This window comes from Pelodiscus sinensis, unplaced genomic scaffold (genome assembly GCF_049634645.1).
Source record: "Pelodiscus sinensis isolate JC-2024 unplaced genomic scaffold, ASM4963464v1 ctg35, whole genome shotgun sequence".
In the NCBI taxonomy this organism is placed as follows: Eukaryota; Metazoa; Chordata; order Testudines; family Trionychidae; genus Pelodiscus; species Pelodiscus sinensis.
Window position 1 is genome coordinate 2,152,597 of NW_027465908.1, and position 27,320 is coordinate 2,179,916.

The 27,320-nt window shown below is 52.0% G+C and overlaps 3 protein-coding genes across 7 annotated transcripts in view; 2 read left to right on the forward strand and 1 right to left on the reverse strand.

Annotated features, from left to right (window-relative positions):
- Positions 1 to 234: 234 nt before the first annotated feature.
- LOC102449163 (thymocyte nuclear protein 1) lies at positions 235 to 6,278 on the reverse strand. Of its 2 annotated transcripts, none has more exons than XM_075916413.1 (8): positions 6,125 to 6,278; positions 5,195 to 5,278; positions 3,799 to 4,019; positions 2,767 to 2,835; positions 1,625 to 1,717; positions 1,167 to 1,262; positions 576 to 726; positions 235 to 462 (listed from the first exon to the last, which is right to left on the reverse strand). In XM_075916413.1, exons 2-8 carry the CDS (start codon positions 5,235 to 5,237, stop codon positions 419 to 421), a joined length of 717 nt encoding a protein of 238 aa, XP_075772528.1. In that variant the 5' UTR covers positions 5,238 to 5,278; positions 6,125 to 6,278; the 3' UTR covers positions 235 to 418. The 2 variants fall into 2 exon arrangements, with proteins under 2 accessions (XP_075772528.1, XP_025046530.2); XM_025190745.2 differs by lacking the exon at positions 6,125 to 6,278 and adding an exon at positions 5,769 to 5,904.
- A 132-nt stretch (positions 6,279 to 6,410) lies between these two features.
- Positions 6,411 to 23,240, forward strand: LOC142818190 (isobutyryl-CoA dehydrogenase, mitochondrial-like). Of its 2 annotated transcripts, none has more exons than XM_075916403.1 (11): positions 6,411 to 6,582; positions 9,938 to 10,038; positions 10,453 to 10,622; positions 13,665 to 13,774; positions 15,046 to 15,122; positions 15,835 to 15,972; positions 17,732 to 17,867; positions 17,963 to 18,060; positions 18,791 to 18,943; positions 19,919 to 20,021; positions 21,677 to 21,897. In XM_075916403.1, the coding sequence occupies exons 1-11, from the start codon at positions 6,483 to 6,485 to the stop codon at positions 21,880 to 21,882; spliced, it is 1,392 nt and encodes a 463-aa protein (XP_075772518.1). In that variant the 5' UTR covers positions 6,411 to 6,482; the 3' UTR covers positions 21,883 to 21,897. The 2 variants fall into 2 exon arrangements, with proteins under 2 accessions (XP_075772518.1, XP_075772519.1); XM_075916404.1 differs by lacking the exon at positions 21,677 to 21,897 and adding an exon at positions 21,953 to 23,240 and having other exon boundaries at positions 6,420 to 6,582.
- Positions 23,241 to 25,708: 2,468 nt separating this feature from the next.
- Positions 25,709 to 27,320, forward strand: part of LOC142824442 (beta-galactosidase-1-like protein 2) — a 54,221-nt gene continuing 52,609 nt past the window's right edge. For 2 of the 3 annotated variants that reach the window (XM_075916400.1, XM_075916401.1), the window contains exon 1: positions 25,711 to 25,865. In XM_075916400.1, coding sequence (XP_075772515.1) covers positions 25,783 to 25,865 — 83 coding nt within the window. In that variant the 5' untranslated portion in view covers positions 25,711 to 25,782. Of the gene's footprint in view, positions 25,866 to 27,320 lie in introns of all 3 variants that reach the window. The other variant, XM_075916402.1, reaches the window with a different exon arrangement.

Genomic DNA, 27,320 nt, shown 5'->3' on the forward strand with positions numbered 1-27,320 from the left:
TAAAATAGGGTCTTAAACACTCCATGCAGCCTGCTTTGCTAAATGTGTGTCCTGGCTCTTGGGAGAGCTCTGTCCCTCTACACACAGAAAGGTTTGCCCTGAAGAGTGGAAGGAGCCTTGGGTATTTTGCCTCTTGTAAAGGAGTCAAGAGGCAAGGTCTTTTCTTGTTCTCTTTGTAGGGAAGAGGAACGGCAAAACCCTTCCCTATCTCTGAAAAAGTCAAGTAGAGATCACTGGTTTTTAAAAAGCTTTATTTAAAAATAAGTACGGTGCTGCAAAAAAACGAATATATACATCTCCCTTGGGTCTGTTGGCAGGTTCTTCCATGTGGCTGGGTTTGAGAATATATATTTGAGAGTCAGGGTCTGGCGGGAGGGTGAGGCATTCTCAGCCTTAATGGGGGCTCTTGGTGCTGTCTCTAACTTGGCTTCTCTTCAAGGCTCAAGACAAATTCAAATTCCTCTGGGTGAAGAGGCAAGAAAAAGTTAAAAGTGGAACACACTAGCATCCTAAGCAAGGGCTTTCTCTTTGTCGGAATTTTTCAAGACCCCTCCCCAGTAGGGGGAAGTTCTTACCGTCTGTCAGGGGCTGGACAGAGAGCCTCTGCCGGGTGAAGAGTGTCATGTCCTTCAGCGGGCCTCCCGAAGCTCTGTGTGCCTGGTGGTGAGCCTTCAGCTCAGACAGGGGGATGAAGCGTTTCGTCATCCGCACAAACTGGACATCCACCTGGAGAGTGGGGAGAGATGGGCCATGAGGGAGCATGGTTGTTAGAAACGCACTACTGACAGAGCAAGGAGTCCATTGCCTTGTTGGGGGACAAGACCTTTTTTAGAGGCGTCATAGTTCCCTCCAGGAGTGTTGTGCTTTAAGAATGAACACTCCCTCGTGTAATCTCCACTTGGGCCTTAAAGGTGTGCAGAATAATTTTCCTCTCCCAACCCCTGAGCTCTGCACTACATGGGCTGGAAATTTTCAAGGGCAGTGGAAAGATCTCTAGGGAATATGGCTCTCAGCACCCTCCAGCATGGGCGGGCCAAGGGAGAGCAAAGGAGCAGGGAAACAACTGGAATGAATTCCCTCTGAGACAAACTGGAGCAGATTCAAACAGGGGCTCTGATAGACCAGGGAGGTCATCTAATACTTCATGCCCAGCATGAAGACATTACCATTGACCATTTGGGGTTCGCCTTGGTGCTGGAGGAATCATAGTGGGGGTCCTTTTTGTCAAACTGAGTGTGGTCTGGGTAAGCCTCCTTCACAATCTAAAAATGAAAAGTGAGAATTACTCATAAGTAAGACCAGAGCTGCTGCTAACTCCCACCAGTGTGGAACTCAATGGGCTGGATTCTATTTGGACTCTGGTATGAATCTAACAAATCCATTGCCCTATCTGAAAACACTCCATCACGCACCCAGTGAGATTGCAAAACTGGTGGTTTCCATTAGGGAAGAGGGAAGGCATAAGTCAGCACTGGTGGTCTGCCAAAGGCCCTTCACAACGAGTCATTAGGTTACACTTGCATTTCTCTGGGGCTAAGATAGGAGAAGAGTTGATGTGCTGCTCTTTCCAGCAGAGCAGCAGTGAAGCATTTCACTATGGCAAGGACTAGAAAGAGGCTCTCACCTTGATAATTCCAGCAATCCCAGGCTCTTTGCAGTTACTGTGATAGAAAAATGCTTCTTGCCCAACTTTCATGTCTCTCATGAAGTTCCGAGCCTGTCAGAGGATTAGATAAGAGATCACTCCACTTTGTAATTGAGCTACAAAGTGGGCCTACACTGTCTGCTATCGGAAGGTGTCAAAAGCCTGTCCCATTAGCTGCTTAATGAAACAGGGAAAGAAAAATAGAAGTGCAGAGGTCACTGGTTCTTCAGACCTGCTCATACAAACATTCCTACAAAGGTCAAAATGTTTTATTCTCCCAGTTCAGAAAGAAAGCCAGACTTAAACCCCCAGGGTCTTAGTGGTTATAAGGGAGACTGGACTTGAGCAGTTCTACCATCCTTAATCAGCAACTGCAGGAGTCTGAAGTTCCCCATTATAGAACAAGCAGCAACGCTGGTTTCGGTTATAAAGAGACACAACTGTGCTTAGATTTTCCTGTGCGCCAAAATGGAAAACTTTGCTGGAGTCATGTTAGCTGGAGCTTTTCTGGAAAAAAAGAGGAAGGGAAAGACAAGAAATGAGGCTTGATGGTGGGTTTGTTTCTTTTTGAAACCAGACAGAAAAACCAGGTGACTTGCCAAAGGTCTGGCTTGCCTGAATATGTCTGGAGAGACTTTTTTTAAAGCCCTAGATCAACCTGTGATCTGACAGTCCTGTAGGGGGTCTATGGAAAGTTTTAAAATAGAATTTAAAATAAATGTATGGAGCCTCTCACAGCCAGCACATCCTTCAACCCATGTTGCTTTCCGCGGTTGGGGAAGCAGCGTGGGCTGAGGGACATGCAGGCTGCAGGCAAAGCTATATTGTTTGGGGGGATCCATAAAATTGTAATAGATTGAAAAAGGGTTGAAAAGGTTGGGAGCCACTGCCCAAGATAATTAGACATACATGCTCTTAGCAAAGTGCAGCAGCAGAAACAACTGGCTTAGTGTACACATGGGAAGATTTCGGGCATAGGAGCAAGTCGGGTGAACAGCTCATCTATTTTGCCTGCAGTTTGGCATATACAAAAAGCTAATTTTTGTTTTCTTACACTTTTCAATAGTGATATTTCAGCAATGCTGCATTTGCAGTCCAGGCCTTCAGTCATTGCTCCTTACCTGGTAATTCCTGACTCCATCCCAGCATGCTGTCTGATTGGGCTGAGTCTTTAACTCTTCAATGCCGAACTGCCCAATCAAATTAAAAACAGGAGGTTAGACTTTATTATTATTTGGGCTTCATTGACAGAAGCTTTTCTTATTGTGTGCTTGAATGTGATTTCTAGGGCATCATTCATCATACAGTCAGGTTTCCAAAACTTTTCTCCCTACTTGGTTTCAAGTAAATTATGCTGTAGAAGGAATGCTTTGGCAGTCTAAGGACCAGGTCTGAAATGGAAAGGCTCCTTGCTACTGCCATGAGTTAAAAGTCCTAGTAGGTACAGATTGGGCCGTGTTCCGGCACTCTCGGGACCTGACTGATCCCAGATGAGAGATTTTGCTGGACCAGGGGAGGTAATTTCTAGAACCCCTGCTGCCTGGCCAGCACCTCACCTCTTACTGGCCCTGCTGCCCTGTCAACTCTGTGCGTGCCACACTGTGGATCCAGGACCCCATGGCCCACTGAGCTACCACAGCTCCCAGCCCTACTGGGCAACCACGCACAGGTCTCCCAACCCCACTGGACAGACCTGCTGCCATGCACTGGATGGCCCCACCGTCAGCTCGCTCCGGGCAGCCCACAGCCTTGCCGGCCCTGCAGCGATCTCAGCCGCTGGCCCTCCACTGGGACTCTGGTCCTTCAACATCCATGCTGGACCATGGATGTTGCTGGACCAGAGAATCCTGGTTAAGAGTTTCAACCTGTACGTACATTGAATTCCACACAAGCCATGCCGGACACGTCTTAAGGATTTTTCTGGGTCTGGAAGAGACTGAAATCTGTGTGTACTCTGAGAGTGAAGAGGGTGAGTGTGTTGTGAAAGAAAGAAATCAGGTAATTTTCATGTTGAACAGGACCTGAATCCTGTGATCCCACAATCCATAAAGTTTAGACCTTTGCCCTCTAGATATAAAACAGCTTCCTCCCCCTCCCTGAGCACATATGGTGGGGAGCTGGTATAGCAATAGTAAGAACAATCCAGTGCTTACTTTCACATCCACTCCCTTCTCAAACCTGCTCTCTGGCTCCGATTTCATGAGCCAGTGGCTGTACGCTTGCTTGCTTCCCTGCATGCTAGGGCAGGCCGCCTTCTTCGTTGCTTTTCCTGTTCCGCTCCCCGTGGGCTTTGAACTCCTCTTGTTAGCTGCAAGCATAGAGGATCCTTCCTCCTCCTGTAGCTTGTGTTTGGCTAATTTAGCATCAGGCCTCTCTTCAAACAAACAGGAGTGGAGAAATCAGAACACATGGTTTCCTAAACTGACAATGCTGTAAACACCTGACTAATATCCCAGTGGACTTGATATGGAACAGTATTTGGCTAGAAAAAGAAGTTTGGTGGATCCCATTCCTTAGCTTAGGCAGTTAAAATAAGTTATAAAAATGTCCAGCATTTTTAGAATGTATTCCAGGGTAAAACACCAGGAATTTTTACTATTGGTTGGACAGCTATGATTAACTATTGCCAAGGTTCTGTTCATACTGTAGCTTAAATACAGAAAAGCCACTGTGTTGTATTTCATTAAGGACAGTTTGAGTCAAGCTAATACAACTACCGAATTATTTTGTACTTAGTTTATCTCTAAGTGCAGGCCTCGAAACATTCAACTGACATTAGTGAGCATACAAAAGTCATACATAGTGCACTTTTTTAAATCTCCTGTATTACAGCACACACAAGCCTCTGAGGTCAGGGACCCACTGTGCTAGATACTAAGAAATAGCCTGAAAATTGTAATCTCTTGATTACCATGCAGCTAAGGGTGTGTCTACACAGCACCCTTACCTCGAAAAAAAGCTATGCCGTTTGTGTAGTGCAAATTGTGTAGCTTATTTCGAGGTTATTTCAAAATACAGTGCTATTTTGACAAATCCCTTAACTCTGTTGAGACGTATGTAAGAGAGTAAAGGGTAATAGAGGCACAGAGAAAAGGTGATTTGTCCAAATTCACGCAAGTCAGTAGCCGAAGTGGGAATACAACTTCTAACCACTTAGTCACATTGCCTCTAGCACAGTTTATCACTTGATAAAACTTCTCTATATCCTAGCAAGTATGATAACAACGATATAGTACTTTGATTTGAGTGCCTTTATTAAGGATGCTTTACAAATATTAATGAAATCTCCTAACATCCTTGTGCTGTAAGGAAACATCACTGTGCCTTACCATATAGGTAAGAAAACAGTCAGTCCTGTATGGGTCCCTCAAACAATGCATAGAAGAGAAACACACAATCTGCAAAACCCTTGCGTACCAAAAACTGGGCAGCTAATAGGCAAGTATGGATAAGCGTCTGTCCACTATAAAATGGAACCCATGCCCAAATAGGCAAACCCAACTGACAAGAAGCTACAGATATCAAGCTGGTTAAGACTTCTGCACAGACCTGCCAGCGGCGCTCTGCTTCTTTTTTTGCCTGGCCGAGACATCTCTGGCTTCCTTGCACTAGTTTCTCTGCAAGCAGAAGCACCTGTGAGGGGGACATAGGTTGCCGTTATTGCTTCATGTTAAGAGAGTTTAAAGTAGTAAAAGTTGGCTACTGTGTTATATATTATAAATCACAGAAATTTACTATTACGGGTGAAGACTTTTCAATCAGTTGTTATTCCACGGCTTATCAATGGAAATTTGTACATATTTTGGGCTTTGACAATCTGGGATCCTTTGACGATTGAGGGGGGAAAATGGTCTTTTTGTGTGTCTACCTTCTCTGCTTTTGCACTGGACAGCAGCTGTGAGGCTGCTGGCAAAAGGGCAGAACACTCCCTCTTCTAGGTGCAAGCCATGGTGTCCTATGCACTGACTGGACGGGTCATAGGACAGGGCCCGGCTGGTTTGTATCCTCCAGTGGTAGGTTTTGGACTGACCTGAGGTGAGGTCAGTGAGGTGAGATTGTGGTGGGGGAAGTGGTGGGGGGAGGAGGGGAGCAGTCACAGCAGAGAAGTGTCCATGTCACCAACCTCGTCCACATACACAGAAGTGGGGCTAATGTGCGACTTTGCTGGTAACCACAAAGCCCTTTGCTCCCCGAGCTCCCTCCCAGCCCAGCTTCCTCTTGAACCCACATCCCTCCTCCCAGGGCTCCTTCCCTTTCCCTCCAGCCATCTCCTACCCCCGGTGCCTGCTCCCAGCCCCCCCCCCCCCATGCCCTGGGGCCCGCTCCCAGCCCTGCGCCCCCCCCGGTGCCCTGGTGCCCGCTCCCAGCCCTGCGCCCCCCCCCTCCGGTGCCCTGGGGCCCGCGCCCAGCCCCGCCCCCCCGTGTGCCCAGGGGCCCGCTCCCAGCCCCGCCCCCCCCGGGTGCCAGGCCCCCCCGTACCAGCAGCTCCTCTCTGTGCGGGGGGGCCGGGGGCTCGCGGCTGACTCCCCGGGGGGGGATTCCGGTGCCCACCGCTCCGCCCGCTTAGAGTCGGCGGGCAATAAAGGCGATGCCAACGCGCCCTGCCTTTAAGACCGGCCCCCTGCCCGGCGGCCAATGCGGGAGCCGCACTCCCGGGGAGGAGGGGAGCGCGGGACTACAACTCCCAGAATCCCGCGGCCTGCCCGCGCGGTGCTCGCTGGGCGATGTAGTCCCGCCACCTCCCTGAGCCAGGGCTCCTGCGCGGGCTGCCCGCGGGTGCGGACTACAAGTCCCGCAGGGGAGCGCGGCGCGGAGCAGGGACCCTGCACAGGGCGGCATGGCTTGGCGAGGCTGCGGCAGGCTAGGGGCCCGGCTGTGGAGGAGCCCAGGCTGGCCCCAGGTCTGGGGGCGCAGGAGGATCGTCTCCTGCGTTGACCGTAAGGCTCAGGGCAGAGGGGCCGAGCCCCCAGGGTGCGCGGCGCCAGGCGGCGCAGAAGGGCGAGGGGAGGGAGCAGGGGTGCCCAGAGGCGATGGGGATGGGCGCGTCTGGAATATCGGGGGTGAGAGGTTGTAGCCATATAGCGAGCGCTGGGCCGAGCCTCTTTCCTCTGACCGTGATGGAGCAGCAGGAGTTGCTGAGGGTGGTCCAAGGAGGGGGGGAGGTACGAATAGTGACAGCGATGCAGTGCATTTAAGAAAGGTCACATTTAGGCTGAATGTTAGGAGGAGCTAACATAGGGAAGCTAGTGACAAGTTCGTGTCTGGGTACTGTTTCAACAACTTGCCCAGCACCTTGATACCTTGTAGGACATGCACCAAAGAAGAATTTCGTCTCTAAGAGGGGCTTCGGGGGCAGCTGAGTTAGTCTGTGCAGGATAAACTTTAAAAAAAAATAATCTTTAAAGACTAACACAACATGTAGACTTGATGATCTTTGCAGTCCCTTCCAACCTTGTGATTCTAGGAATTTCGTGAAGCAGAACATAATTGTGCACTTGAGCTTTTAGCCCAGGCATTGGGATTCCGATGTCTACTTTTTCGAGAAGTGTTATAGGGTCTCTAAATGTGCACTGCAAAAGGGGAATATGTTTTGCTTATAACTAACAATGTTAAATATTGACTAATTGAGTAGTTGATGCATTTTGCATTGACTATTCGATTAGTTGATAGGGAGCCTCTGCCTTTGAAGTGTAGCGAAGGTGCTGCATGGAGCCTGGGGTCAGCTGATCCTGGGCTTCATGCGGCACTGCTGCTTTGGAACGCCGCAAGGAGCCTTTTGCCGGGCTACCTGCGGCGTTTCAGAGAGGCAGCACTACACGGAGCCTGGGGTCAGCAGGGGAGTCCAAAGCTGCTGCTTTGAAACGCCTTGTGCAGCCTAGGGATACACCAGCTGGCCCCAGGCTACACTTGCTGTTTCAAAGCAGCAGCACCCGTGGAGCCCAGGGTCTGCCCCAGGGTTCAAGCTGCGGCTTTGAAGTACCCCCTCTTCCCCCCCCTTGTTGCCTCTTTCTGAGAGAGGCAGCAAGGGGAGGGAAGCAATTAATCAACTATCCAATAAGCTTTTGCTTATCGGATAGTTGACTGGTCCTTCACATCCCTAGTTATAGCTTTTCCTGATGCGATATGGCATGTGGGAATGGTCCTAAAGTTTGTTTTAATTTGTTTTCTGGTTTATTTTATTTTATAACGATTAGCGTGCAAGCTCTCCACTGCATGGACTCTTTCTGCGTTTGTACAGCGTTTAGCAAAGTAGGCCCTGATCCTAGTTTGTGGGGTCTCTGAAATTGATTACAAATCCGGATTTTAAAATGAGAAATATCAATTCTCATCTTCCCAGTTTTTGCTAGAAGACTCTGAAGGACCCGGGGGGTTAATAATTCCATTGCAGGATTCTGAAACATGGGTTATAACTGAGTGGGAAAGGGGAAATGGAGCTTAGCTCTATTTGAAATTCTTTGGCTGTTTGCTTTGGCTGTTTGTGTTCTGTTTAATGATAACAAAAATAAAGAGCTCTAAACTGTGTGTGACTCTACACTCCTTGTCCTCTCAAGGATGTTTTTGAATCAGTACAGGATCTCTAAAGTCTCACACTTGCACACATGACTTTCCCTGGTAAATCATAGATGTGAATTGCAACAGTGCAACATCTCTATGCTTGGGGCTCATATTAGTGGATTAAATGTGTTCATTCCCACACCCTCGCCACCCTTGTAGACCAGGTTTTACAGGAAAGCTGGAGTTGTTTGCACTTTTGCTCTGTTGTGAAGCTAATCTCCCCAAATCTCTGGTGAGCTCTCCAGAAAATCAAAGAAACCAAAAAGAGGTCTTTCTAATAGAGAGGAAAGGGAAACACCCAAGCAAACTAACAACTCATCTGACCCTGTAGTACCGTGGTCACCAACCGGTCGCTCCCGAGCTACTGGTCGATCTCGAGGCCTCGACCAGTTGCTCGCGAGGCGTCCTGTAAGCCCCGCCCCCATTTCCCTCCCACCCCCCAGAAGCCCCACTACTTACCTCCAGAGAAGACGGAGGTAGTGTCGGCTTCCGGCACGCTGGGGTTTGGCCCCGGGGCTTCCCGGCGCAGGTAGGGGGGTCGGCCGCCTGGGCAGGCGCGCGCGTGCACGAGGCTTTACTGCACGGGGGGGTTGGCCCTGGGGCAGGCGCACGCGGGGCTTCCCTGCGCGGGTGGGGGGGTCGGCCGCCTGGGCAGGCGCGCGCACAGGGCTTCCCTGGGGGGTGTCGGCCCCGGGGCAGGCACACGCTGGTTTCCGGGGGAGGGGCGGAATGCTGGGAGGAGGGAGATGTAGGGGACTCTCTGCCTCCACTGGCATCCCACTCCCTTGTCCCCACTCCCCTGTCCTCAGCTACAGAATGCTGTCCCCATTCCTGTCCCCACTCCCCGAACTCTGTCCCCAGCTACAGAATTGTCCCCACTCCCCGAACTCTGTCCCCAGCTACAGAACTGTCCCCACTCCCCTGTCCCCACTCCCTGAATTCTGTCCCCATTCCCGTCCCCACTCCCCGAACTCTGTCCCCACTGTCACTCTGTCCCCTGCTGCAGAATCATGTCCTCTGCCCTCCCAGCACCCTGTTCCCTCTCCCCTGCCCCCAGCCACAGTACTCTGTCCCCACAAAATGTATAATTATAAATGCTTCATTTTAGATTTAAATAGCATGAATAAAAAACAGACCATTCATTTCATAACTATAAACACGTGATTTTAATTGTATGTATCGCATAATTTAAAAATAAACTTTATCAGAGTGTGTAAGTAAGGGTTGGGGATAGCAAGTGATGGACAGGAGGAGGATAGAGAGGGCGGGGCTTCAAGGAAGGGGTGGGGCGGTAGATCTTCGCCTGTTCTGAGATTTAAAAAGTGATCTTGGGTGTAAAAAGGTTGGAGACCACTGCTGTAGTATATCAAGGCTGCCTTTATGGATCATAAAACACCAGTAAAGGTCCACACACACAGCTTTCGTTATGCATTGCAGTTCATGCCCAATGACTACAAGAGATCAAGACCTTGGTTTTGTTTTGCCAGAAGGCAGTGCCTCCCTGTGCTAGTCCACTGCCTCATAGCAGTAAGCTGAGGCATTTGTTCTGCATTGATGAATGCATGGCTGATGCCTGCAATACACAGTGGGACAGTGTAGGTAAGAGGGCTAAGAGATATTGGACTATTAATAATTACCCACAATGTTTCATATTTGTCCTGGATATGAAGGAAGTGAAAGGTTTGCAGCCTCCTTCCCCATCCCCTGAAAGAATCTGCTTCTCTCCTGCTTTTCCAGCCTCCACAGGCCTGACAGAGGAGCAGAAGGAGTTCCAAAAGGTCGCCTTCGACTTTGCTGCCAAGGAGATGGCCCCTCACATGGTAGAATGGGATGAAAAGGTGAGAGCAGAGGCCAGCTGCCTGCCCACAAAAGGGATCCTTCAGCCTACCCCTCCTCCTCCCTCAGGAGCGTCTTGCCTGCATTGAAAGACTCGTGATTTCTTTTTTTCCCCCAATATACCCCTTACCCCTGAGGATAGTGTTGTCCTCAGTGGCTCCTCCCCCTCAATTCTGAGGGGGAAAGAGACCCTGTAGAGATGCTGATGCAGTTGGCACCAAGCTGCCGTCAGTGACCCACATAGGCAGCAGGACAAGTCTGAAACCTTCGCTTGCTCCCCAGACTGTCTAGCTGCCGACCTGCCCACTTAAACTCTGTGGAAGTTCAGAACCCGCCTTCAGGGCTCATTATCACCAGAAGCTCATCTCACCCTTGGTCTCCTGTGATGCCTTTTTCCCCCTTTGTGCCTCCCATAGGAGATATTCCCTGTGGAGACGATGCGGAAGGCAGCCCAGCTGGGATTTGGTGGGATCTATGTGAAACCCGATGTAGGTGGCTCGGGATTGTCACGGCTCGATACCTCCATCATCTTTGAGGCTTTGTCAACAGGATGTGCCAGCACCACTGCCTACTTGAGCATCCATAAGTGAGTGTGGGACAACTGGCTAAGCATCGGTGGTTAGTCTTGCTGAACAACACTTGCTAAGAATGCTGGGGCTCTTCCTCCTGTCACCTCGCCATTGATTATAGATAAGGACCTACCAAATTCACAGTCATGCAAAACATGTCACAGGCTGTGAAATCTAGTGCCCTTGTGTGAAACCTGGCCTTTTGTGTGCTTTTAGCCTATACTATCCAGACTTCACGAGGGAAACCTGCACTTCTCAAATTGGAGGTCCTGACCCAAAAGAGAGTTCGGGGGGGATCACAGGGTTTTTTAGGAGGGTCAGGATATTGCCACCCTTACTTAGCTATCCTTATGGTTAGAATTTTTTCAGTAATATCTAATCTAAATCTCCCATGCTCCAGTCTAAGCCTATATTTGTTGATCTACCTTTGTTGATCTACACAGAGGACAATTGATCACCACCCTTTTTATAACATTCCTTAACATATTTGAAAACTCCTAACAGCTCCCTGCTCAGCCTGCTTTTTTCAAGGTTAAACATGCCCAGATCTTTTAGCTTTCCTTATAGATCAGGTTTTCTAAATCTTCTCTAATTTTTATTGCTCTCCTCTGCATCCTTTCCAGTTTTCCCATATTTTTTTCTTAACTGTGGCACCAGAACTGGACTTGGTACTGTAGTTGAAGCCTTGTCATTCCGACAGAAAACACTCCTCTTAACATAGCTTAACATATTAGCCCTTTCTACAAGTGTATCGCTCATTATTTGTGGTCAATTTTTGATCCCTTTTAGTCCTCTTTTTGTAATGATGCATTTGACTTTTTTCCTTCCTAAGTCCAGTACTTTGCTCTTGTCGGTATTGAATTTCATTTTGTAAGGGACTATTAGTGTGCACATGGTTGGTTACTCTTAGCGATCAGGCTGCAGTTCCTCAGACACCAGAAGGAATCATTCCCATTAGGGAGGTAAAAGGTTAAATGGCTAACCAGTTACCCAGTTATTATTGGCCTTATTGGCTAATCTACGGTGGCCTAGTCGCTGGACCGTGGCCATGGCAGGTCAGAGAAGCCCTGAGTTCATGGAGCTGGAGCAGCCTCCGCCACCCATGATGGGCCAAGCCCAGAGCAGCTCTTGAGTCCACAGCCAGTAGTTATCCAGTTAAACAAACTGTTTAACCCATTAACTATGTTAGGAAGTTTTTGCATCCCTAATTCCCATTCACAAAAGAACTTTAGCCTACTGATGTGAGCACAGGGCTGGAAGCTGGGAGCTCTTGGGTTCTGTTTAGTGATCATGGGATAAGAGGGAAGGTCCTTTCATGGACTGATAACTGGTTAAAAGACAGGAAACAAAGGGTAGGAATAAATGGTAAGTTTCCCGAGTGGAGAGAGGTAACTAGTGGGGTCCCCCAAAGGTCTGTACTGAGACCAATTCTGTTCAAATTATTTATAAATGATCTAGAGCAGTGGTCCCCAACACGGTGCCCGCGGGCGCCATGGCGCTCGCCGGGGCATTTATGTGCACCCACCTAGCGCTGCCCCACCGTGCCGGGGCATTTATGTGCTGCCGCGCCGCTTGTTGTTGATTTCAGCTCCTCCCCCCATCTATCTCTTTCCCTCCGGCCTCTTGTCTAATCAGCTCCAGGAGAGCTCGGGAGACCCTCCCCCTGCTCCATGAGGAGCTTGGACCCTGGCGCAGGCAGCACCCCACCCAGCGCTCTGCCTCGCTCCTGCTCCCAGGTGTTTGTACAGGGCTGCCAGCCAGCTGCACTACCACGCCGGCCCCTCCGCACTTCCGCAGCCCCCCTGGGAGCTGCTGGCCACAGAATCCCTTGCAGGGGCTGCAGGCGAGCCCTGGCCTGGCGGCTCCTCTCTCTCCTCTTGCAGGGGAGGGGCGCCTGCGGTGCCCCACTTCACATCGGCGAAAGGTGTCTACAGCTGCAGAGAAAGGGAAGTAGGGGGACCCGTGACACTTTTCACCTCTCCCCCAGAGTGCTCCGACATTTCCGCGCGTACTGTGGGGAGGGGACACAAGGATTTGGTGGGGAGAGGGAAAGGAGACGGAATTCGATCATTGGGGGGAGGTGGGAGAGGGGAGCAAACTGGGTCTGGTCGGGATCTGGTCTGGCTGGGAGGGAAGAGGGTACAGGGTGGATCAGGTGGGGGAGAGAAGAGGGGTGGACTGGGTCCAGTCACTGAGAGGTTGGGTTTGCCTGGGAGGGGAGAGAAGGTGGAAATTGGGTTCCGTGCGTGCATGGGGGGCGGGGAGTCGGGATGTGTGTGGACAGGGATGTGTATGGAGGGGAGACAGGACGTAGGCTGGGTTTGGCCGGAGAGTGTGGTGGGAGTCAAAGAGAAAGGGGCGCTTTCCTCCTCCGTGCCTGTCCTGGGGGGGCGGCCAAAAAATGTTTTGCTTGGGGCAGCAAAACACCTAGAGCCGTCCCTGGCCCCACCCCCGGGTGCGCGGCCTATGCGCAGCCCCTCCCCCGGGTGGCCCTGCCCCCAGGTGGCCCAGTCCCGCCCCTGGGTGGCCCAGCAGCCCCGCGCAGCGCCCACCACCCAAAAAGGTTGGGGACCACTGATCTAGACAAAGGGGTAAACAGTGAGGTGGCAAAATTGAAGATGATACCCAACTGTTCAAGATAGTGGTTCTGGTCCATGATTGGGACTATTAGGTACTGCTGCAATATTCATACTAATATAATTATCTCCATACCCTTGTTACAGGTGCTAAGATGTACAAAGACGCAGTGACTTGCCCCAGGCCTTGCACTGAGTCGGTGGCAGAGTTAAGACTAGAATGCAGCTGTCTCAGCCCTGTGTGCTGATTCCAAGATGATTTATGAAGGTTGAGGCCCTGAGCCAGTCCTGATGGCACATGGTTGCTTCATTCAGTTTCAGTGCGGGGAAGTGTCTGTCTTCCAGGCTAGGTTAGATTAGTTCCAGAAGAGACTGACAACATCCAAACCTCCACACCCACAGCCTGAGCATTCTGTGATCATCCTTCCTAGGGCTGTGCTTGTGCACAGGCATTATAACCCCGCCCCTTCTCTCCTGGTGCAGCATGTGTGCTTGGATGATTGACACCTTTGGGAGCGAGGAGCTGAGACACAAGTTCTGTCCATCACTGTGTAGCATGGAGAAGCTAGCCTCCTACTGCCTGACTGAGCCGGGTGAGCTTCGTGTACCAATCATTCTATCCCCTTGCTGTCCTGCGTCCCAGCATTGTTGTGTCAGTCACTCTCGCTCGCACAAGTTCCAAGGGTCTGGAAGTGAAACGCCATCTCTGTTGCTCTGAGCTGTCCAGTGCTCCACGTGGCTTGTGCTTTGGGGTGTCTGTACCAAGGGTGATGCATTTAGCAATGGTGGGATAAGTGCTGGGATTCACTGAGCGAAGTGAGCAGAAGCTAGAAAAGGTGCCTTGGTCGGGTGTGGGATTCAACACGGGGATCAGCAGACTATGCAACAAATCTGGACCCCCTTTGACTGGCTTGCAGCTCCAGTTTCCAAGGCTGGTTAAACAAAATGGAGAAATACTGAGGTAAGAGGGTGACTCTGTTTAGGGCACTTTGATAAATACAGCCATGCAGAGCTGAGCTCTCTTGTTGAAAGCCATGGGCAGCCAGGATCTCTAAGTTCCCTGTAAGCTGTACAGCTGCCTAACAAGCATTGCGCAGGGGTTCAGGGCTGCCACACGGAGAGATGCCTCTCCCCCAGCGCAGAGCGCCACCCCTGCCCCGTTGACCCCAACATGGAGCTGCTATGGCTGAGGGAAGAGGAGCTTGCTCCCCACCGGCCTCAGTATGGACTTGCTGCGGCCAGGAGACAGGTGCCTTTACCTCAGGCTAACCCAACCCCACCAGAGTACCAGAAAGGTGCCTCTCACCTGGTCTGCAGCTGTGTGGTAAGAAACAGCTGGGGGAGCCCTCTCTCCTGGGAGAGCCTATATCTGAAACCCCTCATCCTCAGCCCAGAGCCTACCCCCCAGCCCTCTGTGCCAGCTCGCCTCAGCCCCAGCTTCATATCAGAGCCTGTGCCCCCAGCCAGCCCCATCTCTGCCCCAATCCTGAGCGTCCTCCCACACTCCAAGCCCCTCAGTCGCACCCCTGCCACAAATCGTCCATGCGCAGAACCAGTTTTGTCATGTGCACCACTCTGGAGGTGATGTCCCACATCGTCTGCATACTGGTGCACATCATAATATTTTCCTCAGTGCATGATGACATGATTGACCATCCTGCTTTGGATTGCTTGGCACTGGGGACAAATTCAGCTCTGTAGCAAGGGGACACAGCCCCCATTGAGGTCAGTTGGAGTTTCACACTCTGATTCCAGGGATGTACCTGGCCCTGAGTCTGACACATCCTTGCAAGTGAACACACAATCTGTAGAGGAAAGAGGCAGCTTTGCCATCTCATTGGTTCCTTTCCTTCCCCACTGACAGGAAGTGGAAGTGATGCAGCTTCCTTAATAACATCAGCCAAGAGGAAAGGCGACACCTACATCCTTAACGGTTCCAAGGTACCAGCTTTTCTCACCTCGAAACCCGCCAGGCACGCTGCATATGGGACAGGGTCTTCACCACATCTCCCTCCCTTCCTCACCGCATCCCTGCCTTTTCCTCTCGGCTTGTGGCACTGGAGACAGCCCCTTAGGTCACATGCTCTCCAGTTGCTCATTCCAACGGCTTTGTTCACTTCTGTTCGTAAATGTCCCGTGGTGGTGGAGCATCCGCCCCTTCGCTTGGGGACGCTGTTCCGCTGCCCGTTAAATCGCACCGTGGGGAAGGTCTCCCGGATGCTCAGCGTAAAGTTTTCTTTTCCTGAACTTCCTGCCGCTGCTCCTATCTCTGCCCCCTCAGAGCATCCTGAAGGATTCCTCTCCCTGGAATTCCTCCACCCTAACTACCAGTACTTGGAGGTGGTTATCCTGCCCCCCTTGTGGCTCTCCCGCCCCAATTTGCCAGGCTGCATCTGTCCAGCTTGTGATTTCACAGTCCCTCAAGCCCCCGCTTGGTTCTGTTTGCTTGTCTCTCCTCTCCCTGCCCTCCTCCTCCAGCGCTTTGATCCCCTCACCCTCCATTCAGTGACTCCTCTCTGCCCTCAGATCAATGCACAAGACTCCGAATTGCCTTTCTGCACGTGGTGCCGAGTGAAGCGTCTCCCCTCCTTCCCAAGCTTGGCTTGCTTTCTCTACCTGCTAATGCTGTCTCATTTCCTCTGCCCCTTGCCAGGCCTTCATCAGTGGTGGTGGCGACACCGATGTGTATGTGGTCATGTGTCGCACGGGAGGCTCTGGCCCCAAGGGCATCTCCTGCCTGGTGCTGGAGAAAGGAACTCCAGGGCTCAGCTTTGGCAAGAAAGAGAGGAAGGTGAGATACACACGGTCGAGGTGGGGGACACAGCAGAGTCGGGCCAAGCTGGAGCAGGCCACTAGTGAGCCCCTGTCTGATCAGATAACAGGCCCACCAGACCAGTCCTGGGCAAGCTGGACCGTCCTAGTCTGCGATCCTCACTGCACCATAGCCCCAGATAATCCAGTGTCCTGACATGGGGCAGAGTTGAGGGCGTTCGGTGCAGGGAAACCTTGTGCTGTGTCCGCTATGCGGCTGGGTGGAAGGCTTTGATCTGCAGGTCTGCCAAGCCTGCCGCAGATATAGATTCGTTGGGGCTGCACTTTTTCTCTAGACATTTGCACGTCTGTTGCGCGGGGATTGAGTTGCTTGTGAGGTTTAAGAGCTTCCCAAACCAGTCAGGGTAAGGCATGGTGCAGACAGGCCCCTCCGCAGCTTCACAGGCGCAAGAGCTTCGACTCTCTCGCCAGCAGCATCGCTTGGCTCAGTTCCGATCCTCTGGCTAAGCTAGACATGGGTTCTCTCCTGAGCCGAGACCCCCAAACTATGTGGTGCTTTGCATGGGCATGCCAGAGCTTTGAAGACCACGGCACCATGACCCAAGTGATTTGAACCCAGGTGTCTGGAATACAAATCCAACAAACTAAAACTGGGTCACCTCCACTGTCCTGAAAGTTACTGTCAAAATCCAGCTGAACGGGGCAATGCACGTGCAACCCTTTCGTTCAGAAAGGCCGGAGAGGTAGTGTGACGGGGACCAGTCACAGTAGAGCCCTTGGGACTGCTTCCTGGTGTGCCAGCAAAGCCATTGCCACTCGCCTGCTTGATCTCTGTGGCTTCTCACCACCTTGTCCTGCTGGGCCAGCTCACCTGGGGGCCACCAGCCAAGGCACAGAGCTGAGATCATTGCCCGCCCTGAAGAGCAAGGCAGACACTAAATCTTTTCAGGTCTGAGGAGAATGTCGTTTTGGGCCCAGCTTCCAGGAACCCAACCCCCTAATGGGGTCAGAACCCCAAATAAGCTGTTCAGGTAAATCCCCTTTAACAACGAAAGGAGGATGTACACACGGATTGCTCCCCCAGGTAACAGTTACTTATGCTGGGCTTCATAGTAAATGAAAGTGATTTTATTAAGTGCAAGCAGTAGGGTTTGCGTGGTTGTAAGTGAAAACAGAGCAAAGTATTCAAAATAACAACATTCAAAAATATTCAAAAAAATTCAAAATAACAAAAAATGCATAGCTTGTTCTATCACTTTTTACAAGCTTCCCCTAAAACGGTTCTTATTTCGGCTAAACCTCTAAGCCAGGGAAGAGCTGTTTGTTTGTTTTCCCTGGGGTCTCTGGTTCAGCATCTTGGGAGTGACAAAGACAAAGGGACAGCTCGCTTCCCATTGTTTTATAGATTCCACTTTGGGCAGGAACTTCAAGTTCTTTCCCCCGCCTTCAATGGAAAATTACTTGGGATGCTCACATGTATGCTGGAGACCAACCTCTGCTCAGACTTAAAGGACAAAGGGGGCTGTTTAGAGGTGATCATCAAGACATTGAGGGAAGCACCCTTGATGGTTTTCATTTGCACATTTAAAACCATAAACCATCCCATACTGCACCTTTCCAACTTTACATACGAGACTGATACACACACCAAACTAAACTTTACAGATCCAGCAGATTATGGCATTATGACTGGTAGGTCACATGAGGTATTTTCTCTCGTGGGGAGCTGAAAGTCCCAGGCCTCCAGACAGTCTGTGAGATACTCCTGCCTTCCCCAGGTGGGTTGGAACTCCCAGCCAACGCGGGCCGTGATCTTTGAGGACTGTGCTGTTCCTGTCGCCAACCGGCTAGGCGCAGAAGGGCAGGGCTTCAACATTGCCATGAAGGGCCTGAATGGAGGGAGGATCAACATTGGTAAGCATGGCAGCAAGGAGGAAGGGAGGGGGCCAGTGGTCACCTCTCTGTTAGTCAAGTAATAGTCACTCTGTGCCCCTGGCTTTCCCCGCCAGCGTCTTGTTCTCTAGGAGCTGCTCATGCCTCTGTCCTCCTGGCCCAGGAGCATCTCACCATCCGCAAACAGTTTGGGGAACCCCTCGCCAGTAACCAGGTGACTTTTCTGTCCTCAAGCGAGGCTCTTTCCACCGCTGCACCCCTTGGGCTGTTGCATAAACAAGTAGCCAGCGCTCCCACATCTTGCCTGACGCACCAAGAGGGTTCTCACACCCTCTTCTAGAGCATCTCCTCCCGGGAGAGGTTTGAGTGGCGGTAAGGGGAGGGGGCTTTCTCTCCTCGTGCGAAAAACAGTTCCCGGTCATTATTTGTTGGCCTTAGGAACGAAGAGAGACAAATGCTCCAGAAGGAGGTGGAGGAAAGTATAGAGATTGAGAGAGGAATTAGGGAGTTGGGGCAGCATCAGAGAGGCTTGAGCTTCGTGTGAAGGGAAGTCCTTCCTAGAAAGTTCCCTGAAGAGGAAATGAACAGATGGGGGCCTTGCCAGGACAGCGTGGGGGAGTAGCTTAGGGGAGTGAGAGGTATTTGGGGGATGGTGCTTGAGGGGAAAAGGATGGGGTGTGGGATGCACGACAGGGCCCAGGGGCAGATGAGAGCACCGCAGGGCCCCGGGCAGCACAATTTCACGGGGCCCCCCCCTTTGACACGGCGCATGCGCGGGGCTTCTGCAAGCACGGGGCCCGGGGCAGCCGCCCCGCTCGCCCTGCCCCAAATCTGCCGCTGACAGGGCCCCAACTGAGGGGTCGGGACTCGCCCTGCAGCAGGACCCCAGTGAGCCTCTGGATTAACCTGGCCCCTCACGTGCTGTCTTATTTCCTTCCGGGCAGTACCTCCAGTTCAGGCTGGCTGAGATGGCGACGCTCCTGGTGGCGGCCCGGCTCATGGTACGGAATGCGGCGCAGGCGCTGCAGGAGGAGCGGGAGGACGCCATCGCCCTGTGCGCCATGGCCAAACTCTTTGCTACTGACGAGTGCTTCACAGTAGGTCTTCCAAATCTCTGCAGGGGTATCGCAATCCGAGCCGTTTAGCGTCTCCGGCTAGTGCCTGGCGCTGCGTGGGGCATCAGGACCGCTCTTCGGTCTGTTGGGCCCCAGTCCTGAGCATGTTTGATGGGCCAAAAACCTAGTTGTGGGGCTCCTTTCATGGGCCACAATTTTGGCACAAATGGGGGCTGCAGTCTCAACTCCCTGTAGGCCACTGTCCTCCCTGGGCAGTCTTCCTATGCAACAATGCCATTGCTGCGTCTTGGAGCCTGGGGGCTCCGGCAGAGCAGAGTAAAACATTTCATTTGGGTGATTTCAGCTCCTGAGGTAGCGTGTGCCAGTCATGGTGTCCACTACGTGCTATTAATTCCTGGTTAGCAGGTGCCATTGGGAGTGGCTGGGGTACTCTAATGCAATTACAGAAGACCAGTTCATTAAACAAAAACGGACCTCAGCTAGGAATTGTCTTGGCTTAGTCATATTTTGGAATTACCACTGTATTATCCTGTCATTAGTTCCCTGGATGTATGTTGCCATTGTGGTGCATCTCACACCCAGTATTAATTCTATTTAGGCTTGGTACCATTTTTAATAGAGAGCTATTCTCCTAGCTGGCCACTAGATGGTGGTTTTGCATTTTAATTTTGTATCTAGACTCAGAAATGCAGCAGAAACCGTCTTGGTTGAGGGGAATTCAAATGCACCCTTATGAGTTTGTGCACGACAGCATTCCTTTTAAGCTGACACCTTTCGTTTAAAATGGCATGTCTAGAAATATGGCAAATAGTGGTTAGAACAGAAGAGCTCCAGGGTTCCAATTCCATTTCTGCCTGGGAATGTGGTTTTATGGTTAGAGCATAGACTTAGTCCAGATCCCTAGGGTCTAAGTCCTAGCTCTGCCACTTACTTGCAGTGTGACCTTGGGCAAGTCACTTCACTCTGTGTCTGACCAGCATGCTGTCTTCTCCTCAGATATGCAACCAGGCCCTGCAGATGCATGGGGGCTATGGGTACCTGAAGGATTATGCTGTGCAGCAGTTCATGAGAGATATCCGAGTCCACCAGATCTTGGAAGGTAACCTGGGGTATTGCTAACAAAACTGGCTGTGACCTTGGCTGCACTTTCCACTGTAGAATAGGGACTCGCAAACTCCACTTCTTTCATGCTGTGCTTTAGGTCTCCCATTTGACAGCAAAACCATGCAGGGGATCTGAGTTCACCAGGCTAGGGATGTAAGCGACAGCTTATGCTTATCGGATAGTCAACTGGTCCCTCAACTAGTTGCTTCTCCCCTCCGCCCCCCACTGCATCTATCAGAGGTAGCAAGTGGGGGGAGCTAGCTTAAAAGCCAGTTCCCCGCAGCACCGTCTCCACGGGGGGCAGGGAAAGCAGGGGGGTAGCGGGGACCGGGCACGAGCCAGGAATCAGCTGGTTCCTGGCTCACAGTCTGTCCCAGGATGCCGTGCCTCTGCTTTTTAAATGTATTAAGAGCCAACAGGCTCTTAATACATTTAAAAAGCAGAAGCGCAGAGGGGAGGATCCAGCGCGAGCCAGGAATCAGCTGTCCTGGCTTGCGTTGGGTCCCCCCTGCTGCGCTTCAGCCTTTTAAAAGTATCAAGAGCCTGCCGGAGTTACCTAACCCCGCTGTGGCTTCCCCGCTTATTGGCTAGTCAATGGAAATTCCATCGACTGGTCGATTCGTTGATTAAACTAAATATAACATCCCTGCACTGGGCTATAGCAAATTTGTGTAGCCCATTATGTATTTCCAACCCAGTGGAAGACAGAAAAGACCAATTAGATCCATGTGCAGGATTGCTCTCTGCAGTATATGTTTTAGTATCTTGTTCACTCTTGCTCCACATGATTCAGTTGAAGGAGCTGCCACCACCTCCCTGGAAAAACTGATAGTTTAATGGGCCTCAGCAGAGGGAAGGGGCTCCTCAGCCCCTCCCCCTAAAGGTGCCTTTGTTTAATTTCATCCTTTTATCCCCTTCTGACACCCATAGTTGAATCCTAAACAGTTCCTCTCACTCTGCATGCTGCTCCACCTTCAGATCCTTGTAGAGAGGTTTGTGGTAATATTCCCCTTCGCAAAGCCAAGCTGTAAGTATTGCTCTTTTAGTGGTAATTCAGCCTTTTAATTGTTGTTCCGGCTGTTCTTTAACTCCCTTCACCTGGAATTAGAGTTCCTGGAAAGCACATGGTCTTGGCTGTCCCCTGCTATGCTCCTTTGTGCTCTCTGATACGATGTGTGTGAAGCAGTAGGTAAAGCAGAAACTCTGGCCTTTTAATATGTCCCCAATTCTGCTAGGTGCTCAGTGCCCCAAAATCCTTTGAATGTCCATGGAGGAAAGAGTGTTTGGTGTCCCCGTAATGAGTGGTCTTTCCCCAGGCATCTACGCCTTACCTTCTCTGTGCCCACTAATGCCCAGAACTCCTTTCATCCTTGAGAGGAATCTCTTCCATACTGTAGACGTCCAATCCCATCTGGTTTTCCCATCTCTAGAGCCCTGCATGTGTGCAGAATTTGTATCCGCGAAAATAAGCCGTGGATATCTACGGATATAGAGCAGACGTCCACGGATTTGCAGGGCTTTCCTGATCTCAGGCTGGGTGGAGACCTGGAATAATTACTCTGCCGGCTGTATACTGCTGTGTTGTGGGCTTCAGTCCTGGTGTTTTTGCATGTGAATTCAGCCTCACGTAGGTTTTGTCTATAACTGCAGCATTAAAGCGCTGCTCCAGCAGCACATTCCCACAGCAGAGTGGTGACAGCAGAGTTCTCCCAGCGCTCTGTGTGCACCATTTCCAGGGCTGGAACGATGCTCCTCATGGAAGCCCGTCGCCAGTGGCAAAGGACTGCACTGAAATTTGCTTTGCTCGGGAATGTGAGTTCTTTATCCCCCTGAGCAAGAAGGTTTCAGCGCAGTAACTCGCCCGTGTAGACAAGCCCTTAAATGATGGGTGTCTGTCTCTGTCTCCCTGTCTTTGTCCTGCTGCAGGTACCAATGAGGTGATGAGGATGATTGTGGCCAGGAGTCTGTTACAGGAATGAAATCAGGATCTGGTCTCTAGCCTTGCCGCACTCCATTTGTCTACTGCTCCTGTGTCCGTAGATTCTCCCTGCAAGTGGGAGATGGGAATGGACCAGTGGAAACTCTCTTGACTTTTTCTGATCCTAAGGACAGCTGAATGCAGCCCAGCTGTATGTGGTGATTGGCAGAGCTGCAGGTACTTGCCTGGTCTCAAGGACACTGGAGATAAAAATCAGACATGGAGGAAAGCTTTTGCCCCTGTGTCCTGATCGTGGGCCATTGCTGGTGCCTTGCCCCTTCACAGACAGGAGCACTAGACCTGTGGTTTCATCCAGTCTACCTTTGTATCAGGACTGATTAAAATAGGGGGGGATCTAGACAGCCCTTCCCCTTCCCTGAGGTGTTTCAAAGGCTGGTGTGGAGTGGAGGCAATTTCAGGCAGAATTGTGCACATGCATGCTCTCTCTTTTATGACTCAGTAAGGTGACTCTTCTGAATCATAGGGAGAACCTGTTGCCTTGTTTTCATCCTTACTTTATGGCTGCTGCAGCACAGCAGCTTGGAAAGATTGTGTTTGTGAATTGTTCCAAAGTGAAATTAAGCCCCGGGAAGGGGATGGGGCATGCCTGGTGCTCATCTGAAGCATCGCTGCCTCTCATTTTGTGAGTTCTCTTACCTAATGAAACTGGCTCTTGAGCCTGTCTCAACCAGTGTTTTCATTTGCATTATGAATCCTGGCATGAGCAGCGAGTGACTCTAGATCTGGGGGAGGCAAGACCCCAGACCTGCCCCTGCTGTCCAGAGCCCTGTGGGAGCCAACTACCCACCCCCCCAAGTACAGAAGGGAAAGGTGAGTGGCATCTGACCCCAGCCAAAGTACGGGGAAGAGGGAGAGCAGGTGGCACCCGGCTTCAGCCTCCTCAGCCCCTGGAGAGCTGACAGCCTGGTCCCAGACTTGGAGGGGCTCAATCCCAGACAGCCCAAGGGGAGTGGCGATGGGGAGGAGGGGGCGGAGTGTGTGGGGGGGGGCAGGCTGGCAGTTAGGAAGGCATTCGCTGCCCATGAATCCTGGGTAATGAGATTCAGGGGATAGATGAAAAATACAAACCTCGCAAAAGAGAACCTGAGATCTTCCTTACCCCCCAATTACCTCTACCCAGCAATGTATAATAGGAGCAGCGCCAGAGTTTTGATCAGTTTTACTTTTTTTCCCCCGCTCAGTGTCAGAACCAATAAAGCTATGGGAGTAAAATCACTAGGGGGGATTTCATCAGTTCCGGTCATTCACTCTTTCTGCAGCATTCTTGTTCTTTAATTGGAGCATATTCCCTTTAGTTGATAGAATCAACTTGTTTAATGGAAAACCCTAACGGTTAGTAATAACATGCATTTCTACGGTCCTTTAAAGTGATTTACCAACTACCCACCAGAAAGGGGCAGTAAGTGACCGACATACTCATTTGACAGATTGGTAAACTGAGGCATAGAGCAGGGAAGTGACATGATAAAGAGGTAATGGCAGAGAGCTTACTTTCTATTCCTGGCTTTAATCATTGGGCACATTCCTTTTTCAGTGCCTATCACAAAAAATGACTAAGGTGGACATGGGAGATTCTCCCCTTACGCACCCCCCAATTTAAAGGGAGTGCAGTAACTTGTGTGTTCATCTTACAGTATAAAAGGTGAAGTAACAGATCCTTCCAGGTGGAGAATGGGGAGGAAAGGATTGTCACACCAAAGCATTAACTGTTCTGGATTTGTCTTTGCTTAGTTTACAACGGGTGGGGAACCTTTTTGGGTTCACGGGCCGCTGACTTAGAAAAATCAGTCGGGAGCTGCACACAAGTGAGAAGATTTTGTGTGCTCCAGCCCCAGAGTGGGGGAGGGAGCTGAAGCACCCACAGGGGCTCCCCAGTGCTGTGGGGAGGGGGGGCCCTAAGCCTTGGGGGCTGGAGCCAGGCAAGCCAGGGGCTGCATCGGAACCCCGGGCCTTAGGTTCCCCATCTCTGGTTTACAACATGGTAGTCAAGACCTAATTGTTTTGACAGTGTCACTTAGCAGTAGTGGCACACTTGTTCCATCTGCACACTTCAGCAGTGTGGTAACTCGCTCCACAGGCACTAATCTTTGCAGACTGGATTCGTAAAAGCTAAAATCCAAACTGACTACTTAATGCTTGGGTAAACAGATGACTACTGCCCTGTTAATTTTTTTAAAAAAATCAATTTTCTGTAAAGAAGCCTTGTTTGGGCCTCTCTAAATATTTGTCAAGCACTGTGGAAGCCAGCCACAGAGCCTGCGATGTCTTATCTCCCTTTCATTGGCTTGTTTGGGCCTAAGTGCTCTGCAAACTCAAATTTATGTATTTGGCTCAATGTGGGGCTGTGATATAAATAACTTGAATCTAGCTTAGCTGCCTATAGCAAGAAGGTTGTTACCCTGCAGGCTTCAGCACCTGTGTAAACTGCATTGATCTACATCTAGTGGTATGCCTACACTGGCAATTGCCAAAACTTTTGTCATTTAGAGGTGCTAATACACCCCCCCCACACACACACACACTCACACATGCACCAGTCCCAAGACAAAAGTTTTGTTTCTGCAAGCTTCAGTGTAAACAGCGTGTTGGCAGCAGGAACACTGTCCTGTTGACAGCATGAATGCTGTTCTGTGTGGGTGGAAGGATTTTGTTAACTAAAGTACCAACAAACAATGCCTATGCTGACTGACTTAATAAAACAGCCGTATCACTAAAAGATATGCAGTGTAGACAAAGCCATGGCTTGGGGAACCATAGAGACCTCAGAAGGTCAAGTCCAGCCCCCTGCTCTAGGCAGGACCAATCTCAACTAAATCAACCCAGCCAGGGCTTTGTCAAGCCGAGACTTAAACACCTCTAGGGATGGAAACTCCACCCCCTCCCTAGGGAACCCATTCCCGTGCTTCCCCACCCTCCTAGTGAAATAGTTTTTCCTAATATCCAACCTAGACCTCCCCCACTGTAACTGGAGACCATTGCTCCTTGTTCTGCATCTGTCACTACTGAGAACAACCTCTCCATCCTCTTTGGAACCTCCCTTCAGGAAGTTGAAGGCTGCTCTCAAATCCCCCCTCTTAGCTTCTGCGGGGAGGTGGAGGCAGGTGTATTTAACGCTAAAATCCACCGTCACAGTTGAGAAAGGTAGGCGCCTTGGTTCCCGATGTTGGTTTTTTAAAAAAAGTGGAGTGACAGCTTAGCCCAAACTCCACTGGCTGGGTCCCGGGGTGCAGGTGTGCGGGCTGCAGGCACTGCCAGGCGCACAGAGGGGTGCAAGGTATTTGAGCTTTTGGCCAAGAAGCCAGGCGGGGCCAGTGGAGCCCTGCTGAGCCCTGCCCGCTGGCGCTGCGCCCAGGTGGGACGATGCCAGAGGCTGGGGACGATGCTCTTGCTGGGGCGCCCCCTGTGCCCGGAGGCAGGGGCTGCCCACGAGCGTGCGGCCGGACGGGCACGTGCGCTGGGGGAGGAGGGGCGGGGCTGACCCGCCAGCGCACAACAGCTGGGACTCGGCCCCCGCGGCTGCGGCACGTGCCGGGCGCTGCTCGCGAGGGCTCGCGGCTGTGGGGGGGAGAGGGCGTGGTCCGGCCGCACGGCGCTGGCCAATCAGGAGAGGGCCTGGCTCCTCCCGCCCAGCCAACCGGCGGGTGACCGCGCTCGCTGGCCAATGGCGGGCCGCGAGGGCGGGGCTGCGGGCTGAGGCGGGGCCGGGGAGCGCTGGCGAGGCGGCAGCGCGCGGGGCCGGGGGGACCCTGCGGCCGCCATGGGGGGCTGCGGCGGCCGGCGGCGGCGCCGGCTGGGGGCGTTGCTGCTCCTGCTGCTGCTGGCGGGGCTGCTGCTCCGCAGGTGAGACCGGCCGGGCCCCGCCCCCGGGGGGGTCTCCCCTCACCGCCCCCCCTTCCAGCCCCCTTCTCCTCTGGTCCTGCCCCCCCGGGTCCTTTCTCCCCCCCCGGGGCTGTTACTCCCTGTGCCCCCCCCCGTGGCCCCCCCGGCCCAATTCCCCTCCTGCCCCTCAGGGGTCCTCCTCTGGTCCTGCCCCCCCCCGGGGCTGTTACTCCCTGTGCCCCCCCCGTGGCCCCCCCGGCCCAATTCCCCTCCTGCCCCTCAGGGGTCCTCCTCTGGTCCTGCCCCCCCCCGGGGCTGTTACTCCCTGTGCCCCCCCCCGTGGCCCCCCCGGCCCAATTCCCCTCCTGCCCCTCAGGGGTCCTCCTCTGGTCCTGCCCCCCCCCCCCGGGGCTGTTGTTCCTTGTGCTCCCTCCATTGCCCCCCCCAGCCCAATTCCCCTCCTGGCCATTGCTGAGCCGCCCCCCCCCCCCCCGAGTCCTTTCTTCTCCTGCTCCCCCCCGGGGCTGTTACTCCCTGTGCCCCCCCTCCAGTGCTCCCCCGGCCGAGTTCCCCTCCTGGCCATTGCTGAACCGTCTCCCCCCCCCCCCCGAGCTCTCTCTCCCGGCTCCCCTCTGCCCGTGGGGCACCCACCCCCTGGGGCCTTCTCTTCCTCCGGGCGCCCTGCCACTGGGATCCACTCCTGGTGCCTGCCCTCAACCCTAGTGCCCTGTCGCCTGGCCCCCAAGACAGGGCCCTTCCCCTCGCGGGCCCCAACACGTCTCTGGAGCAGGCATTGGAAGCGGCGCCAGGGTCTGTGCCACCCCCCGCCTTTTGCTCCCTTGTGTCCGTTCAAAGTAGCCCCATGGGATTCTCAGGATGGTTTTGTGTTTAAAGGCTACACAAAAACATACCGGGAATCCCACGAGGCTACTTGGATGTCTGAGGCATGCTGAAGCATTGGCCCACCATGCGTTTGCTCACGAAGAAAATCAAGATTGTTTTATAGCGTGTGTGTCTCCACACTGTCAGTCTGGGTAGACATGCGAACTCAGCCACGTGTCTCTTCGCTTTTCCTTCTCTCTGCTTCTCTTTTGTCAGCTGAACTGTTTCTGCCCCATCAAGTTTGCTTGTGGCTGGATTTACTTTCTTCTGGAGGGATTTAAACAGCTGTTCGAACAGCACAGTCTTTCTCTGTTGAGCAACAGGGCCCGGAGGTCACTGAGGTTGTTTTATGACTCCTTTTAGCTTAGTCTGTTGAGTCAAGATTCATTGCCGTTTAAGTGAAATTGATCTGTAATGGTTTGTCCTTAAGGGATACTGTTAAGGAGGAGTACTGAAAAGAATACTCAGGTCAAATTCATGAAACAGCCTTCTTTAGCTGGGTTACTAATACACTGGAAATCATTAAATCCGCAGGTGTATTAGAAACCAAATTTATTTTTCAGCCTTGAACCTGTTCTTTTGCTCCCTTTCTCT